Source organism: Camelus ferus, chromosome 17 (genome assembly GCF_009834535.1).
Source record: "Camelus ferus isolate YT-003-E chromosome 17, BCGSAC_Cfer_1.0, whole genome shotgun sequence".
Taxonomy (NCBI): Eukaryota; Metazoa; Chordata; class Mammalia; order Artiodactyla; family Camelidae; genus Camelus; species Camelus ferus.
In genome coordinates, this window is record NC_045712.1 from 47,444,856 (window position 1) to 47,465,337 (window position 20,482).

Genomic DNA, 20,482 nt, shown 5'->3' on the forward strand with positions numbered 1-20,482 from the left:
TGAAAAGCATTTTGGGTGATCCTTAGCTAAGCTTCTTTAAAGGACTCTGAGTTGTTCAAAACCTCATCTGTGTTCTGTTCAGCAAAATTGAATCAGTAAATCTTCACACCTTCTGTGGCATTCTGTGAAGTCGCGAACTTGGCCAAAACTGAACTTTTTGTTGCATAAATTCATACTCATCTTCTCTTCAGAACAGCACTGTGATTTAAGCAGGATGGTGTACCCGTTTTACAGACTGAGAAACTGAGTCACACTGGGAGTAAACTCCAGTTCTTCTGACCCATGATTCAGCCCAATTTTCAGTCTATTTCATTACTTTTTTTAAATATATATTTTTATTGAAGTACAGTCAGTTTACAATGCTGTGTCAATTTCTGGTGCACAGCACAGTGCTTCAGTCATACAGGAACATACATATATTCTTTTCACCATAAGTTACTACAAGTTATTGAATATAGTTCCCTGTGCTGTACAGTATGAACTTGTTGTTTATTTTATATATAGTAGTTTATCTCATTACTTTTGCTGATCTTTTTTTTGGGGGGGGTAATTAGGTTTATACTTATTTATTTATTCTTAGAGGAGGTGCTGGGGATTGAACCCAGGACCTCATGCATGCTAAGCATGTGCTGTCCCACTTGAGCTATGCCCTCCCCCTCATTAGTTTTTGAAATTAAGTAAATAAGGTCCTAAGGGTTTCCTTCTGATCATTCCCATGTAAAATAGATATCAACTTTTTTAAAAAAAGATGGATTTTAATATTTGGTGTTCCAATTAAGAAATACAGAAAAATAACTTGATTAACATTTTCTTGTCATTTCATTTCCATACATTTTTCATTTTCACTTTTATGCTCAGAATACCTACTTTTCTTCTAGAAGGGCTACCTTATATGTTTAAATTATTTTATAATTTAATTTAATGCTGCTCTTCTGAAGAGAACTAATAACATTTTATAGTATAGATGAGATCAGCTCGGTTCATTGTGTTGTGTACATGTACCTTTTAATTGAAAAAAATGCTTGCTGTAAACAAGGACCTACTGTAGAGCACAGGGAACTATATTCAATATCTTGTAATAACCTATGATGGAAAAGAATCTGAAAAAGAATATTTATACATTATATATATATATATATATATATATATATACACATATATATATAACTGAATCTCTTTGCTGTACACCTGAAACTCTCACAACATCGTAAATCAACTATACTTCAATTTAAAAAAAGAAAAAACTTTCTGGTTGTTTTCTTTTTTTTTTTTTTTTTTTTTTGGTATCATAGGAAAACTAATAGAATTTGAGAACATTGTTTGAAAATTAGGAATACACTTATTTTAAACAAGTGAATGCTGTGGAGTTTCATGCCCCATAAGACTATTATCTCTGGATAAATTTTTGCAATAAAAATTTCCCGTAGTAGACATGTATTTTCTAGGGTTAAGCCTCCAGAAGTGACAGCCTTGTAAAATTAGGAGAAAGTGCTTACAGGAAATGGTCACAGCTATTTGTAAGATCAACTCTCAGCTGTAATTGGCGACAAATGACTCTGAACTTTCTCTGCGAGCATATAGTTTGATTTCCTTAAGAGCAAAGATAAACTACAGTCAGACTTAATAATGCAGGCTGCACAGACATGGTTTAGATCTTAGTGCCTCAGAGACAGCTTTCATTTTCTCCAGCTAATAAATGACAAAAGCCTAAGAGAAGGACCTGTGATATAAAAAATATGCCCTTTGGTGTGATAAATTTCCATGGATTACTTATTAAAACCATAATAAGAATGGTCGTATATCCTTTAAGCTAATTTATTTTACTGGTATTTCTCAAAAGCTAGAAAGTATCTTCCATAATTCTTCCATGAGGACGAATTATTTTGCATTTCTTGAATACAACAGCTGACAGGAGCCACATTCCAATGAGATGATATAGAGAAAATGAATAAATCCATATGATAGTTCCCTATTGGGAGCAACTCAACGTTTTGACATTAGTGGGTAAGTTTTCTCTTTTGGTAAAAAGCTTGATGATTTTTACATATTCTGAAAGCGCTGGATTTTCACATATGACTGTGGAGGAGACCCGAATAGCCATCTTCAAACCCACAGAGTAAATTCCAGGCTCCTTCACTTATTCCAAGAAGTCTAGACACTGCATCACCAGGATAGTTACATGAAGAGAAGGGGGAAAAAAAAAGGTCAAGTTGGAGGGAAGTTGTGCTTTTGCCTACTTAATTTAAGACAAACTTTTCTGTGACTGTGGAATCACTGATCATTTTTGAGGGAACAAAAAAATGAAACCTCTGAATTGTTAGTTCTGGATTTGGTTCCTCTTCCCCCACCAGAGCAGAACAAATCAACCATGTTTTCTTTGTCTCCTGTGAAGAGACATTTCATTCCAATTATTTGTAGGACAAGAGAGTAGCAAGGAAATTCCTACTCTTCAATTTTTGGATCCAACTTGCTTATGGAGTTACTGTTACACTATTTAGGCTTTGAATTGGTGCATCTAGTCCTCGCTGTAAAATTCAAAAACCCGCTTGATGAATTTCAGCACGAGTTGTTGCCTAGGTCCTATCAAACCCAGACAGTCAGTGAGACAGACAGGTACAGGAATGTGAAAACACACCTCAGGCAGGAAACTGAGCAGAGGAAGCAGAACGTGTGCTCGGCTTTGCTAATTGCATGCAGCGTGAATTACTGTCAGGATCATCCAGTACAAACTTTCCTTTACCAGAGGAAACTCAAGAGTATAGGAGACGATCTGAGTTACGATTCGTCAGTGTCAGGTGAATGGCCTGGGGGAGGAGGTACGGTCTTACCTCCGGTAGAAGTATTCCGGGGTTTTGAGGGTACGTTTCTTGGATTTGTAAAATTCCATCATCCCAGAGCTGGGAAGCAAGAGCTGTACCTGGGATGGCAAATTATTTCTCATTTCTCATTTCACCTACTTGCATTGGCTGAAAAGTAATAGGTGCCTGGAGTAAAATCTAAGAATGTCAGATAAGTCACCAGGTCAATGGATAAGAGACCATCCAGAGAGGAAGAGAGAGGAAGAGATTCTTCTTGAAAGGAAACAGTGCCTCCCACCAGGGCATGAGGGCTGGACTCCTCTTGGACCTCCGCTGCTCAGTTCTTCCAGTATTCGTCCACTTTGGCCAATGAAATGCTGGAGACTGGTGCATTCCCGCCCAGCATAGTAACCGTGGATGCATGCATAATGTTTTGTGTTGGTATTAATTTATAGCCTACTTACTTTGAAAGGTACTAACAAAGCAGACAGCTGTGAGTGATGAGACAATGATCCCTAAAGAGCAGGTAGATGTGAATCCAGACCTCACCTACTAGGGGTAAAAGCACTTGGAGAGGAAAGACCAGTTAGCGGGCTTGATAGAAATGGGAGCCCAGAATTCTTAGGCGTAGATAGCCTGTATGATCCTAAACAGTTCAGCAGAATAGTACTAAACAGCCCACAGAGAGGGGCGCATTAAACTATCAAATAAAATATACAGATGGTCACCACTGTATTCAGCGCTGAGGGCCAGCTGTTGCTGTCATACAGCAAAGAGACAACAAGGAAGAATCTTGGAGGTTGTCCTTGGATTGGGAATTTACAAAACCTCACCGTCTGCACAACCATGAGAAGCAGTCATTCCCCTGTGATCCCAGTCTTCAGAAACCTTCAACTGTTTGGAAGAAGCAACTTTCATGAATGTATTGGAAAAAACCAAAGCCCGTTAGGTTTGAGCCTGTGCACGATCATTATGGTGGCAGTAAAAATAGGAAGGATGTAACTGATTAAGAAACTACGTGTTCAGATTTGAACTTGAAACAACTCTATAGGTGCCACGAATTCCCTCCGCGCCTCTCCTCAGTATGTCTGTGATAGGAAACATGAAATGCAGAGAAAAATAAGAGAGATCCAGTGGACCACAAAGGGCGCTCAGGAGATCAGATCAGATAAAAACTGGGAACTAGCTCATGGGCTTGCATAATGGAAGCAACTAAGAAAGCATTATTCACAGTGGAGTAAATGGAATGAAAGACTGCTTGGGTTTAACAGACAGTGCGAGGTAAGCAGAGAAAACAGTCAAAGAATATTATGAATAAACACATGTCAATGCATTTGCAACTTAGATGAAATAGACAAATTTGCTGAACAGCGCAATTTAGTCAAATGAATACAAAAAGAAATTTAAAAATCCAAATAGTTCAATATTCATTTTTAAAAAATTGAATTCAGAACCCAAAACCTTCTCAAAAGAAAATCTTTGGCCCCAGTTGCCTTCTCTGGTGAATTTTCCAAACATTTAAGGAATAAATAATACTAATCTTGTATAAATGTTTCCAGAGAATAGTAAAGAAGGAATACTTCTCAACTCGTGTTTTGTGAAGTTAGCATACTCCTTATGCCAAAGTTTGACAGGGACGTTACAAGAAAAGTACAGCCCAGTGCCTCGCAGGAACATTTACACGAACTTCCTCAATACAATTTTAGCCGATCAGTTCGGTGGTACCATGTCAGGTCAGTAGTGAATGGATGGTCCATGGGGCAAGTGGTATGAAGCATCTTGGGAATAAAGACTGGATGAAAGGGGAGGGTCCAGATGGTGTGCTAGGGCAGTGATGCAGGATGACTGAGACACCTGTTGGCACTAACTCATCTCCAGTTCCAGGCAGGCCCGTGTGAATCTAAGTAGACGTTCCCTTGCGGAACTGGACTAAATGAACGCATCTCAAAAAATACTTGTTAGAAACCGACGTTGGTATTATGATTCTTTCATTGTTGTTGTTGGCAGGGTGGGTAATTAAGTTTATTTATCTTTTTAATGGAGGCACTGGGGATGGAACCCAGGACCTTGTGCATGCTAGGCATACGCTCTGCCCCTGAGCTACACCTCCCTCTGGTATTAGTATTCTTGACTCGCCAATGCTTTCACAATTTCTTAGTGGAAAGAGAGCAGAGATACCTAATAATAACTCACCTCATTGATATGGATCAGAAAAGTGTCTTTGAAAGATTATCCAAACCTTCCAACCACGAAATAGTCTAGCAGCACAACTGAACTCGTTTTCTTCTGGTTTTGTTTCTCGTTCTATTTGTTATTGTTTTGATTATATTAATTTTTACGCCTTGGCATACTTTTTACATGTTAACACAGTATTTTTGGTGCTGTCTAATTTAACACAGAAATGCCCTTCTTTTATTAGTGGGTTCAGCTTGTTTTATTTTCTAGCATCTGGATGCTTGGCAATTAACCGATGGGGGTTGATGCACCATCTACTACATTACTTTGAAGAACATTTGAAAAATAGATTAGTCTAACACTATGCTTAGAATTTAGCAACTTAGTGATGAAGATAAACACGAAGATAATGATGAAGATGCGTGGTAACTATTCACGCACCTTGAAACAAAGAAGCTAAAAAACCAGAAACTTCATTTTAGGGGAAGTTTGTTGATGATACACATTGCAAAAGAATTTCTCAATTTTAGCACTGGTATAAGATTGCACAAGCATTTTTTTTAAAAGAATATTATTACCTATTTAACAATAGGGGTTTAGAAGTAATTTTCCATTTAAGATGTTCAAGGCGACATAAAAGACAGTTACATCTCTCTAGACTAATAATATCGTCAATAAAACTAGGAAAATACTTCTGAGTTGTTTAGCATGATGGTTAAGAAAGATCTCGATTTGTAGCTATAAATCCCTTTGCATGCTGTAAAATGGAGTCAAACATTTGTGCTTTAAAGGGTTTTTTTTTGAGAAATATTAATCAAATAATGCATACAAAGCTCTTTGCATAAAGCTGGGTACAGACTAACAGCCCAACAGATAGGGACTGTCATAACCATTGGTTTTATTTTTATTGGTGTTATTATCAGGACAAGACGAAAATTTCATTAACTTAAGAGTTTGGCAGGATCAGAAATCAGCTTAGGCAGGAAACAGTCATTTCTCTCTCTTGGAAGTTACATTGATAAAACGCTTAGGGTCCACAGAGACCACTTAGGAAGAGGCAGTTACAAAGGTTATAAAGGGAGGGAGCTCGTGTTTCGGAAAAGAGGGAGTCGGAGGAAACGAGGTGGAGGGTGGAGGATGGTGGGAGAGGCTGAGCACACGGAGGAGGGGAAGGGCTGTGAGATCCCTAATCGGGGAGGCCACTGAAGGGCATCTGAAGCACAGGAATGCATCTTTGTATTCAGTTTGAAATCGCTTAGTGGTCCATTATGTGTCCACTACCGAACAGGCCTCGGCTCTTCCCTCAGGTTACTCTGAGTAGGACTTTTTGTGGGAAAGCTGGGAAGGGGGTTAATTTCACATCTGAACCAACACAAAAGAACTGTGGAGTAGAGAGTGCCAACAGAGGTGTCTCTAATGGTCTCGAAAACTTAAATACATCATGCAAGAAGCTGGGGACTTTCGAAGGGTGCGGGATTAGAGATTCCAGACAATCCAGTCTGGTTCCAGAGTGTCTGGGGACCCAGTGACCTCTGGGTTACATTCTTAGAGAAAATAAATTTGTATACAGAGGACTCAAAAAGACTGAAAAATTACCCTCCATCTTAATATTTTCCATCGACTGGAAAAATAAGAAATAAAGGTTTGATGATGGAGAGAAGCATGTAAGAAGTAGTTCCAAAAAGAAATAAAACTGATGGTTATAAAAGATATAAAGAAGGAGAGACCAGAAGTGCACTTTTTAGGGAGGTGCTATAGAAGAAGTAAGGCAGCTAAAAAGTCAAACAGAAAGAAACATCAGAACAGATACTGACTACTCTTAATTTTATCTCCTGATTGTCCTTGGCCTGGTCCCACCATCTGCCCTCAATTTCTATATCCTAGAAGACTTTAGTTTTTGTTTAGGGCCTGAGAGCACTCCTTCGCCAACTCACAGGCTACTGTGGACATGGTTTTCCTAGAATGTTAAGTACAGATTTTTTTTCTAGAGGTTTTAGTCCTGTTTTTCTTTCTTTTGACCAAAGGACTATATTTTCCGTATATCATTCAAAAATATTCATGGAAGCCGACTGTGTTTAAGGTGCTGTGAGTCTTAAAGTGGCAAATAGAAACCAATCTACCCCTTGATGAATTTCATGCACCTTTATAGAAAATGAAAATATATGGGTTTTAATTTCTTAATAAATATCCCTAATTCTTATCTAAAGGATATTTCTTTAATTAAAGTACGGTCTGTTACAATGTGTCAATTTCTGGTGCACAGCACAGTGTCCCAGTCATGCGTATACATACAGATAGTCATTTTCATATTCTTTTTCATTAAAGGTTATTACAAGATATTGAACATAGTTCCCTGTGCTGTACAGAAGACACTTTTAAAAATCTATTTTTATATATAGTGGTTAACATTTGCAAATCTCAAACTCCCAAATTTATCCCTTCCCACCCTCTACCCCAGTAACCATAAGGCTGTTTACTATGTCTGCGAGTCTGTTTCTGTTTTGTAGATGACTTTATTAGTGTCCTCTTTTTCCTTTCTTTAGATTCCACAAATGAGTGATATATGGTATTTTTTTTTCTCTTTCTGGCTTACTTCACTTAGAATGATGATCTCTAGGTCCATCCATGTTGCTGCAAATCACATTATTTTATTTTATTTTTGTAGTTCTAAAGGATATTTATAAAATATGGCAAGAAATTTACAAAGAGGGATCAATGACTAAGTCATGACTCAAGATCAAAAGTAAAAATCAACGTTTACAGTAAGTTTGGTTCTAGAGAGGAGGGCAGAAGGAATGTGCAATGACCAGTTCTTTCCAATCACTCCACATCCATTCCCCATCCCAACGGTGACCAGTATTTCCTTTGGGAATTCTTACATCCCGCTTTCCCGACCATATAATTAGGATGTGATTGACTCCGCAGTTAGTGTACCCTGATCCCTGGTCCAGAAGTGGATGAAAATAACCCTAGTAGAACTAATAAGACTAGAGAAAATGTTTGTTGGAAATTCTGGGAGAGGAAAACATTCTTTTTGTGTGCGTGTGTAAAATTCTAGAAATGACCTTTTCTCTTCCCTTGGAGTAGTGTGAGCCTGTAAAGATGTCTCTGCTACCTTGACAATGGTGTTGGAGGGGTGAAAACTGGGTTTATCAGAGGCGAAGCTGGGAAGATGACATGCAGCTCGGTAGAAAGAAAACAGATCTTTAGTGACATCATTTAAACCAGCATTTCTAGGGCTTTTTGGGGACATGAGTCAGCACACTTATTTTTAATTTAAACCATTTCGAGCTGAGTGTTTAATTATTCCCCGTGGTTGGGGAGGTCATATGAATTTGAAAGGGGAAATCAAGCAAGTGAGAAAATGATTTTAAAAATACACATCACCAACTCTGATAAAACTGGCCCAAAACCTAGCAGGCTCGGGGTCACACTCTGTTACCTTGCCTATTGGGCACTGGGTCCTCTGATCTTGTCAATGAAACCCAGTTGTGCAAGGAGCCTTCTCTGACACTGAGAGCTGACTGTCCCTTTTAAATGTTTATCTGAATCCATTTTGCCTAAAATTCCACTCCAGGGCTAAATGTTAACCAATTCAGAAATGGGTATTTTACCAGCTAACTGGCCCTCAAGGAGGAGTGAGGAGAATGCTGAGAAATGGACTGAGGTTAATTTTGACGAAAGAAAGAAGACGCTATATGATTAGAGAGTTGACTGGATAGGTCCTAGGGGTATAAAGTTCTAAGGTAAAGTTTTAAGAAAAGCTTAAGAGAAAAGAATATCAAACAGAGTGTGGGGATGTGGAATCGTCCCAAACTGCCCCTGTACTGGCCCCTGAGTACCAGATCTAAGCTATCCTGGTGTATTTCTATTGTCATGTGACCCCACTTTCCCACCTGATTGGATTTCCCACACCTTTCCGGTGTTTCTGCATGTCCCATCTCTCCAGATACCACACATCTAACTTGTTTGTTCTGTTGATTTGGGGAGACTGACTTTCCCAAACTAAATCTCCTCAAGTGCCTGTGACCCAAGTATCCTATTTCTATCAGACACCTTGTGTAATTTCTAAACCCTTATGCTAACCTCAGTAAGTTATTTACAATATAAATGCCTCACGAGAGTGAAGCAAATCTGGATACGAGCAGGTTTCCAATAAGCATTGCAAGAAAAGACTTTGCTCTGGTTCCCTTTTATTCAGTGTCTTTCAAATTATATTCCATGGAAGGCTGGTCCCAGGAGTTGCTTACAGGTGTTCCACCAAGCCTTGTTTACTGTGAGTCAACAAGTTTGAAAAATGGAGTAAACCAAGCTAGCAGATATTTTTGTTTTTCTTGGAGATGAGGTTTCCTGTCTCTTCCCTCTTTCCTTCTGTTTATTCAGTGTTTGTTTGTTTGTTTTTCAATTGGGCCGGACTTCTCAGTCTTTGATGTGCAAATACTGAGTGGGACTCTACAGGCAACTTTAAGAAGACAAATACAACTTGTTTCATTTCCCAAAAGGTGCTGGACCTTCAAACGTTTAATTTTGTCAGTACACTGATATCTCATGAGACCGAGGAGCCGTCTCTAGGACTCTGGTTTTTCAGACGTGGCTTTACATTAGAATCAGCTGAGCTGCTTGAACAGCATCCTGGTGCCTGGGTCCCACCTACAGACACCTGATCGAATTGGCCTGGAGTGTGGCCTGGGCATTAGGCTATTTAATGCTCACCTGCTGATTCCAATGTGCTCCAGAACTTTAGATTTTCTACCCTAGGATGTTGGGGAAATTGTGCTTAAATATCTTCCCCAAGGAAATCTACATTTCACATAAATGACCAAAAGATGCATCAAGTTTAAGTGATAGATTTGCACTGAGTCCTCTGAATGTCTGTCATTCTTCCTTGGAGAATCTTGCATGAAGAATAGGAAGGTAAAACAGAAAAAAAAATCTCCAAAGGAACTGAAAACAATTATGAAAAGAGCGACAAGTAAATATATGCCCAATAAAATTTCTTCTCAATTTTACCCCGGATTCCGCAGGCACTGGCAAAAGTCGAGGGCGTGGGGAGGGGGAGAGAAATGCCAGCTGTTAGCAGTGCGGCACACTGAGTCTGCTGACAGCCAAGGTCAACTTGGGTGTGAGATGAGGGACTCAGTGGAAAGCTTTGTTTCCAGTTTTATGTATTTTAGAAATACAAACAGTGAATAATCAGGATTAGATGCTGCCAGTTACCAAAAAAAAGCTTTCATATCCAAGGATGGTGTAATCCTCTTAGCTGTATTTGACACCAGTGGAAAATGAAAAAGGCCAATTTAGTTGCTGTCCTAATTTCTAGAGGCTCAGAGGAACTTGCGGGGAAGGCGGATGCTTGTTGACGTGGTGTGGTTGCCTGTATGTGTACATAGACATATCTCGTAAGAGTCTTGGTCCTTTTAAAAATGAAGTTAAAACCGGTGACGTTAGTAAGACCTCCCTGACGTCTGGAGGATGAGTGTGAATGGAACAGAAGGGGAAAAAGAAGACCAGACGCCCTTCATACCCAGGAATTACTGCTGTTAAATTTGCCAACAATTTTGGTTCCCTCCCTTTCAGATTAAGAGGGAGGACTGAGCTCCCATTCTGATTTGGGGGTCTCAGTGATCCTAAAAGCATCTCTTGGGAACTCACCATGTGGTGGTGGATACACACACTGTACCAGTGTACCAGTTCACATGGTTTCATCGTCCTGGGGTTGCTAAGTATGTCATTCTGGGCCATGAGTCCTCATCATTTTGTTCTGTTTTTTTGTTTGTTTTATTTTGGTTGATTTTTTTTTTTTTTTTTGGTGGGGGTAGGTTTTATTTATTTGTTAGGTGTATGTGTGTATGTATGGTACTGGGGAATGAACCCAGGACGTCTGTATGCTAGCCATGTGCCGTACCACTGAGCTACCCGCTACCCCCTGGAGAGTTTTGATCGTATTATGTAAATTCAAATAGGGGGTTTCTCTCTTTCTCCCCAAGGACCCAGTCTCCTACTCCTGTTCCAACTTAAGTCCATCTGTGTTGGTCTTTAAAAACACACCATGCAGAAGGAAGGAAACCTTCACAAGAGAACCACCACCTAGGAGGGAATTCTGGAAGGAAAGAGTTTGCATCATAGAGGCGAGCAGGCATCCTACTGCTGCTCCCGGGCAATTTGCTCCTCCCGCGGTCGCAGCGAGCCCCGCCTCCCCGCGCGCGCCCCGCCTGCCCGCCTCGGGCTGAGCGCCCGCAGCCGCGAGGCCGCCTTGACTTGCGAGGGCCGCGCCTGGGGCTGTTCAAGGCGCTCCGGCGGGCCCGGCCGTGTTGGGGTTAGTGTGTCCGTGCGGAGGTCTGAGAGGTGTCTCTCTCCCCACCTGTTCTCAGGAGGTGCTGATGCTGCTCGCCTGGGACCCCACTGTGAGGACTGGTGACCGAGACCTGAAGACGCCGAGTCAGCTCTTGGGACCCGAGCCCGTGAGTAGGATGGAGTCCCCACGGACTCCTCTCACATCTCTCCTGACTCGCGGTGTCTGTGCATTAGGTGGTGTGGTTATATCCTCGTCCGCGGGCGAAAAGGCACACGGAGCGCCTGGGAGGGCTGGGATCGTCGTGTTCCTCTACCTGGAAGCTCGCGTTCCTTGCTGTGCGGCGCGCGGCCCCGGGGCTGGGGCGGGAGGGGCCTTGGGGGGGGCGCGTGGGGGAGGGGAGGGGGGGTGGGGGAGGGGTGGGGGTGGGGTCTGTGCGGCCGGGGCCCCACGCCACCTCGTTCTGTCCGGTCCCGGGGAGTGGGCTGTGGGGAGGACAGGTGCCGATGGGCACCCCTGCCCACCCCCGGGCTTCAACACGAACGCGCCGGTTGGATGGCTTGCTTCAATACTCGTTTTCTTAACACCCGAATTAGCGATTATAGGAAAAGGCAGGTGAAGCCGATGGGCTTCGGCTGAGCGGTTGCATTCCGCTCTTGATGAGTCCCAAGGAGAGGCGTTCTCAGAGCTGGGCTCTCCACACACGTGTATGCACTTTATCATCTCATGGAATTAGCTCCTCAAACGAACTCGAAGTCTAAATGGCTTGGGTGATAAGGGCAAGTGCCAGCTGTGTGTGAGTGTTAAAGCAAGCAGGCACCTTATAAAGTATCAGCTAAGGGCAGAAAGAATTCATTTGAGTTTAGGGGATTAAAAAAAAAAAAACCCTCAAGTCTTGCCTGAACTAGCCAAGTTTAAGACCATCCATCAAACCTAATCTCCTAAAGGAGAGAAAGTAACAGGGCAGTCATATCTACATGAGTGCCAAAGGAATGGTAATACTGCTTTTTTAAAAACAGAATGGCTACTTATTTGACATCTAGATCCAGTTTTATAAAGAAAAACAAGGGGAAAACATCTCTTTGAGAGTAAGAAATGCAAGAGGCTAACATCCACCGAAACAATCAAAGCAGAACATTTTCAAAAGACTAATTGACATTTTTTTTCCCGATGAATGCTGTTAATCTGCAAGACTTTTCAATGTCATTTTGAACACAGTTCAATTCCTTATGGACTGTCAGGATAAATTAGGGCAAAACAAAAGGAGAAAGAGGGGGAGGGAGAAAGCGCAAACTTTCCTGCTAGATGAGAGAGTGGTTTGTCTGATCGCGGGTGAAAATCCTATTTAAGGGAAACTGGTCTTATGTCCACTGGCTGTCGGCCTTTCTTCAGTAAGCTCTCAATATAACAGCGCATCACTAATGGATTGGGGGCGGTGCTTTTCCATTTCATAAATGAAAAAAAGCTAAAGGCCGTGGCTTGTCCTGATTACCACTCACAATGATGGTGGGCACCTGGATGCGTGTCTTCCAGAGACTCTGCAAAAGGCGTGCCACAGGCCATTGGAGAATTGCTTTAAAAATGAGGCCAACATGCTACATTCTTGAGACCAGTGTCTTTGCAGTGGTGAAGCAGGGAGGGACCTGGGCCATGAAGAGGGTATGAAAGGATGTGCAGAAGCTGACTCTGGGGGGATCCATTCTAATAATGTTACTAAGATAAATGAGTACAGTGACTGTCTAGGGAAAACCGAACCAAATGAAACCTTCCACGTAAGTGGCATTGCTGAAGAGTAGCTGTATTCTAATGGTTAGACACATTGTAGATTTCCACCAATATTTGAAGTTATTTCATGTAAAGATCCTTTTCTAATAACTCTGCTGTCTCTTGATCCTTTCACGTTTTCTTTCACTTTCTTGTCCATGAGATTTTCCTTTCTCATTGAGAAAGCCCTCAACACCTAGTCATTTATTCAAATTCCCAAACTTCTTGGATATTCTGAGTCTTTTCCTCTTGCTATTTTAACCTTTTGAAGGTCAGGTTGGAATTACAGAGAAGGGGTTTTTACCCAATCACCATTGTTACTTTTAGGAATTATTTCTTCATTCAAAAGTACTTATTAAATATCTCCAAGATGCTACTGGGTCATGGGGAAAAAAAACCCAAAACTATTACTAAATAGAAGTAGTCCCTGCTCTAAAGGAGTTTGTAGTCTTGACTTAAGAGGGAAAAAAAGAAAATTCAAGCAGACAATGATGATTCTGTGTGTTACGTTTTATGAGGAAGAGGTTCCCAGGGACCTAAGGGAAGAGGAAAAGTTGGCAACTCTAAGATGGAAGGATGAGGGAGACTTGTAAGGGGAAGGAAGCATCGAGACAGTCCCTGCAAAGCAAGCTACAGATCCCTGCTGGGAAATCAGCAGGCGGAAGCATTCCAGCCAGAGGGACTGCTTCATAGTTATCATAGCCTCACTTCTATGAAGGCCCCAAGGCTTGGGCCATCCTGGGAGCTGAGAGCATTTCACTGTGCCTGGAGCACAGGAGGAGTCAGAGACGAGTCTGGAGCAGCAGGTACCAAGGTCAGGAAGGCTGCATAGCACCGGCTCTGGATGGAGGATGTTGGTTTTTGTTTTTTTTTAAACACCTTTATTTATTTTGCATATACATATATATAATCTATTCATATTAGTTTTCTTTAAAGGTTATTATAAGATACTGAATATAGTTCCCTGTGCTCTACAGAAGAAATTTGTTTATTTTTATATATAGTGGCTAACATTTGCAAATCTCAAACTGCCAAATTTATCCCTTCCCACCCCCTTTCTCCTGGGAACCCTAAGATTGTTTACTAGGTCTGTGAGTCTGTTTCTGTTTTGTAGATGAGTTCATTAGTGTTCTCTTTTTTCTTTTTTTAAGATTCCACATATGAGTGATATCATATGGTATTTTTCTTTCTCTTTCTGGCTTACTTCACTTAGAATGACAATCTCCAGGGCCATCCATGTTACTGCAAATGGCATTATTTCATTCTTTTTATGGCTGAGTAGTATTCCATTGTGTAAATATACCACAGCTTCTTTATCGAGTCATCTGTGGATGAACATTTAGTTTGCTTCCATGTCTTGGCTATTGTATATATTGCTGCTATGAAATTAGGGTGCATGTATCTCTTTGAATTAGGGTTCCTTCTGGATATATGCCCAGGAGTGGGATTGCTGGGTCATATGATGAGTCTATTTTTAGTCTTTTGAGGAATCTCCATACTGTTTCCTATATGGACTGCACCAAAATGCATTCTCACCAGCAGTGTAAGAGGATTCCCTTTTCTCCACAGCCTCTCCAGCATTTATGGTTCATGGACTTTTGAATGATGGCCATTGTGACTGGTGTGAGGTGATACCTCATTGTAGTTTTGATGTGCATTTCTCTCATAATTAGTGATAGTGAGCATTTTTTCATGTGCCCGTTTTTATGTCTTCATTGGAGAATTGCTTGTTTAGGTCTTCTGCCCATTTTTGGACTCGGCTGTTTGCTTTTTTGTTAAGTTGTATGAGCTGTTTATATATTCTGGAAATTAAATCTTTGTCAGTCACATCATTTGCAAATATCTTCTCCCATTCCATAGGTTGTTGTTTTGTTTTGCTTATGGTTTCCTTTGCTGTGCAAAAGCTTATGACTTTAATTAGGTCTCATTTGTTTATTTTGCTTTCATTTCTATTACCTCAGTAGACTGCCCTAGGAGAACATTGCTAAGATTTATGTCGGAGAATATTTTGCCTATGTTCTCTTCTAGGAGGTTTATCATGTCTTGTCTTATATTTAAGTCTTTCGGCCACTTTGGGTTTATTTTTGTGTATGGAGTGAGGGAGTGTTCTAACTTCATTGATTTACATGCTGCTGTCCGGTTTTCCCAACATCTCTTGCTGAGGAGACTGTCTTTCCTCCGTTGTATATTCTTGCCTCCTTTGTTGAAGACTAATTGACCGTAGGTCTGTGGGTTTATTTTTGGGTTCTCTCTTCTGTTCCATTGATCCATATGTCTGTTTTTGTGCTAATACCATGCTGTCTTGATAACTGTAGCTCTGTAGTATTGTCTGAAGTCTGGGAGAGTTATTCCCCAGCTTCGTTCTTTTTCTTCAATATTGCTTTGGCAATTCTGGGTCTTTTTTGATTCCATGTAAAATTTTGGATTATTTGTTCTAGTTCTGTGAAAGATGTTGTGTGTAATTTGATAGGGATCGCATTGAATCTGTGGACTGCCCTGGGCAGGATGGCCATTTTAACAATACTGATTCTTGCAATCCAAGAGCGTGGGATATCTTTCCTTTCCTTTCCTTTAAGTCATCTTTAATTTCCTTAATCAATATGTTGTAGTTCTCCCTGTATAAGTGTTTTACCTCCTTGGACAGATTTATTTCTAAGTATTTTACTGTTTTGGATGTGATTTTAAAAGGGATTAGTTCTTTACTTCTGCTGCTATTTCATTGTTAGTGTAAAGAAATGCAACTGAGTTCCATATGTTAACCTTGTAACCTGCTACCTTGCTGTATTCTTTTATCCCTTCTAGTAGTTTTTGTGTGGAGCTTCTAGGGTTTCCTATGTATAGTGTCATGTCATCTGCATATAGTGACAGTTTTACGTCTTCTCTTGTAATTTGGATCCCTTTTGTCTCTCTTGCCTGCTTGCTGTGGTAGGACATCCAAAACTATGTTGAATAGAAGTGGTGAGAGTGGGCATCCTTGTCTTGTTCCAGATTTTAGCAGGAAGGCCTTCAGTTTTTCACTGCTGAGTATTATGCTGGCTGTGGGTTTGTCGTAAATAGCTTTATTATGTTGAGATATGTTCCCTCTATATACTTTGGTAACAGTTTTTATCGTAAATGGATGCTGAATTTTCTCAAATGCTTTTTCTGCCTCTATTGAGATAATCATGCGATTTTTGTCTTTTTTGTGTGTGGATCTGGTGTGTCACACTGATTTATGTGCGTATGTTGAACCATCCTTGTGTCCCTGGGCTTAACACAACTTGATCATGGTGTATGATCTTTTTTATGTGCTGTTGGATTCTGTTTGCTAATATTTTGTTGAGGATTTTTGCTTCTGTGTTCGTCAAAGATATTGGCCTGTGGTTTTCTATTTTGGTAGTGTCTTTGTCTGGTTTTGGTATCAGGGTGATGGTGGCTTCATAGAATGAGTTTGGGAGTAGTCCCTCCTTTTCAATCTTTTGACAGAGTTTGAGAAGGATCAGTATGAGTTCTTTGTATGTTTGGTAGAATTCCTCTGTGTGCCTTTTGATCATTTGTATGTCTTCCTTGGAGAATTGCTTGTTTTGGTCTTCTGCCCATTTTTGGATTGGGTTGTTTATTTTTTTCTTTTTGAGTCGTATGAGCTGCTTATATATTTTGGAGATCAAGCCTTTGTCAGTTTCATTTGCAAAAATTTCCTCCCATTCCGTAGGTTGTCTTTTTGTTTTACTTCTGGTTTCCTTTGCTGTACAGAAGCTTGTAAGTTTCATTAGGTCCCATTTGTTTATTCTTGCTTTTATTTCTTCTAGGAGAAAATTTTTGAAATGTATGTCAGATAATGTTTTGCCTATGTTTTCCTCTAAGAGGTTTATTGTATCTTGTCTTATGTTTAAGTCTTTGATCCATTTTGAGTTGATTTTTGTATATGGTGTAAGGGAGTGTTCTAGCTTCATTGTTTTACATGCTGCTGTCCAGTTTTCCCAACACCATTTGCTGAAGAGACTGTCTTTATTCCATTGTATATTCTTGCCTCCTTTGTCGAAGATTAGTTGACCAAAAGTTTATGGGTTCATTTCTGGGCTTTCTGTTCTGTTCCATTGGTCTATATGTCTGTTTTTGTACCAATACCATACTGTTTTGATGACTGTAGCTGTATAGTATTGTCTGAAGTCTGGGAGAGTTATTCCTCCAGCCTCTTTCTTTCTCTTCAGTAATGCTTTGGCAATTCTAGGTCTTTGATGGTTCCATATGAATTTTATTATGATTTTTTCTAGTTCAGTGAAATATGTCCTGGGTAATTTGATAGGGATTGCATTAAATCTGTAGATTGCCTTGGGCAGTGTGACCATTTTAACAATATTGATTCTTCCAATCCGAGAGCATGGGATATCTCTCCATTTTTTAAAGTCTTCTTTAATTTCCTTCATCAATGGTTTATAGTTTTCTGTGTATAATTCTTTCACCTCCTTGGTTAGATTTATGCCCAGGTATTTTATTACTTTGGGTGCTGTTTTAAAGGGGATTGTTTCTTTACTTTCTTCTTCTGTTGATTCATCCTTAGTGTAAAGAAATGCCACTGATTTTTGAACGTTAATCTTGTAAGCTGCTACCTTGCTGACTTCTTCAATCAGCTCTGGTAGTTTTTGTGTGAAGCCATCTGGTCCTGGACTTTTGTAGGGAGGTTTTTTTATTGCTGATTCCGTTTCATTTCTAGTGGTAAGTCTGTTCAAGCGGTCTGTTTCTTCTTGATTCAGTTTTGATGGACTGTTCATTTCCAGAAACTTGTCCATTTCTTCTGTGTTGTCCAGTTTGTTTCCATATAGTTGTTCACAGTGTTCTCTTATGGTTTTTGGTATTTCTGTGGTATTGGTTGTTATTTATCCATTTTCCTTCCTTATTTTGTTTATTTGTGTTCTTGCTCTTTTCTCCTTGGTGAGCCTGGCCAGAGGTTTGTCAGCTTTGTTTACGCTGTTAAAAAACCAGCTCGTGGTTTGATTGATGTTTTTTTCTATTTTTTACCTCAATTTTATTTGTTTCCATCCTGATCTTTATTATTTCCTTCTTTCTGCTGACTTTAGGGTTTTTGTTTGCTCTTCTTTTTCTAATTCTTTTAGGTGATAGGCTAGGTTGTTTAGTTGAGATTGTTCTTGTTTTTTGAGGAAGGCCTGTATTGTTCTGAACTCCCCTCTTAGGACTGCTTTTGCTGCATCCCACAGATTCTGTGTGGTTGTGTTTTCATTGTCATCTGTCTCAAAGTATTTCTTAATTTTTTTTTATTTCATCATTGACCCATTTGTTTTTTAGTAGTGTGTTGTGTAATCTCCATGCCGTCCTTGTTTTTCTCTCTTGTCTTTCTGTGGTTGATTTCTAGTTTCATGCCATTGTGGTCAGAAAAGGTGCTTGAAGTAATTTCTGTTCTCTTAAATTTTGTTGAGGCTTCTTCTATGCCCGGGTATATAATCTATCCTGTAGAATGTTCCATGTGCATGTGAAAAGAATGTATATTCTGTTCTTTTGGGATATAATGTCCTAAAAATGTCAGCCAAGTCCAACTGTTCTGTTGTGTCATTTAGTATCTCTGTTGCCTGACTGATTTTCTGTTTGAAAGATCTGTCCAGTGATGTTAATGGGGTGTTAGTCTCCCTTATGATTATGTTCCCATCAATTTCTCCCTTTATGTTTGTTTGTATTTTATGTATTTAGGTGCTCCTATATTGGGTGCATATATGTTCATGAGTATAATATCCTCATCTTGTATTGCTCACTTAATCATTATATAGTGTCCTTCTTTATCTCTTTATGGCCTTTGTATTAAAGTATTTGTCTGAAATCAGTATTGCTACTGCTGCTTTCTTGTTTCCATTTGCATGAAGGATCTCTTTCCGTCCTCATTTTCAATCTATGTGTGTTCTTCACCCTAATAGTCCCAACTAAAAGAACAAGAAGTCCCCTGAAAGAACAATCAGTGAAACAGACCTCAATAGTCTACTAGATCATGACTTCAAAAAAGGGATGATAAAAGCACTGAAGGAAATGAGAGACTATAAATAAGCATGCAGAATACTTTAAAAAGGACATAGAAACTATAAAGAGGAGCCAATTAAAAATAGAAAACTCAATGGCTGAGATAAGTTGGGAGTAGTTCCTCTGCTTCATTTTACTTCCATCTCTGGCACTGTGGATTATGGAGTATTGTTACGTACTGTGGTTTTGAAAGGCTAGTTTTTTGGTTGGTTTGTTTTTATTTAAGAGGATGCCTTCCTGTGTAGACTGTGCACCTCTAATAATTTTGTCTGGGGGTCTGTCTTTAGTGTGGACGGTTGCCACGTCTTTGTTCCACGTGTGTTGGCTGTTATCCCTTTGGGGGTTTGGCCGGTGTTGTGGTGACCAGAGCCTGCCCTGGTTGTTGAGCGGGGCCTCCTTTTTGTTCTGCGGTTGTCACAGCCCTGACAGGGTGGGTCTGCTCTCCTTTTGTTGGAATGGAGGCTTCCAGGCCCATTTCTGAGATGGGGTGTGTGGCAGGCGGGGCTGGAGGGCTTCAAGTGCTGTTTGTTGATGCCGCCCTTGTCCCTGTTTAGCTGTGGGCACCTCAGCGCTCCGCTCTGGTGTCGCCCGGGTTGTCTGCCCTCAGAGCTACCGGTGCAGATCCTCCCACTTCTGGGTCGCACCTGGATCGTGGTGCACTACCGGGTCCGCGCTGCCCCCAGTGCCAAACGCCGCTCCTGTACTCGCCCCCACTGGGGGAGCTCTGCTCGTTCGTCTTAGAGGCCTGCGCCGCGGGGCCCCGAGCCCCGCAGTGACTGTGCCGTCGTGCTGCCGGGTCAGCACCGACCCACACCGTGTCCGCGCTGGGCAGGCAGGGCCGCTGCACCTGCCCTCGCCCCCGCTGTGCGCCAGAACGCCGCTCCTCGCTCGTTTCTCTTAGAGGCGCAGGTCCACAAAGGTACCCAACGAGCAAATCGGTTGCCCCGCCTGAGGCCATAAACCGATCTCAGCCCCGCCCGTGAAGCTGCGAGCCACCGGGTTTGGATTCAGGTTTCAACCCCGCCTCCCACCTCCAGCCGGGAGTGCGCACCGGCCAACGGGGCGGCTGCGGCCCCGCCCCGCCTCTCTGCTCGCAAGGTCGCGCCAGCGAGGGCGCAGCGGCCTGCGGAGGCGGTGGCGATGGCTGGAGCGCGTTGGTGGGAAGGGCCCTTCCTCCTGATGCTCTCCAGTGGCGCTGCTTTTCTTTTCTTTTCTTTTTTTTTTAATGGGGGACCCAGGCCATTCTGTTCTGTATACGCTCCCAGCCTCAGCACCTGCAGCTGCCTCTGCACCATTGGCCCCAGTCTTCTACCCGACTTGGGCAGCCTGTCCAGTCCCACCCCTTCCAGCTCGCGTCTAGGGCTGGAGGTCGCAGGGACCATTTGTGCCTGTTTCTCTCAGTGCTGTTGGCTGAGCCACTACTGTGCACAGATCCGAGCCTCAGAGGTTC

At 41.4% G+C, this 20,482-nt stretch overlaps 2 protein-coding genes across 18 annotated transcripts in view; one reads left to right on the forward strand and one right to left on the reverse strand.

The window, feature by feature from the left end:
* Positions 1 to 20,482, forward strand: part of LOC116657289 — a 319,209-nt gene that overhangs the window by 215,524 nt on the left and 83,203 nt on the right. For all 5 annotated transcript variants that reach the window (XM_032459396.1, XM_032459393.1, XM_032459395.1 and 2 more), the window contains one exon: positions 11,345 to 11,434. In XM_032459396.1, the coding sequence (XP_032315287.1) occupies positions 11,345 to 11,434 (90 nt within the window). The remainder of the gene's footprint in view (positions 1 to 11,344; positions 11,435 to 20,482) is intronic.
* The window catches only part of RBMS3 (RNA binding motif single stranded interacting protein 3), a 629,715-nt gene that overhangs the window by 20,713 nt on the left and 588,520 nt on the right, over positions 1 to 20,482 (reverse strand). The gene's annotated exons all lie outside the window — the stretch shown is intronic.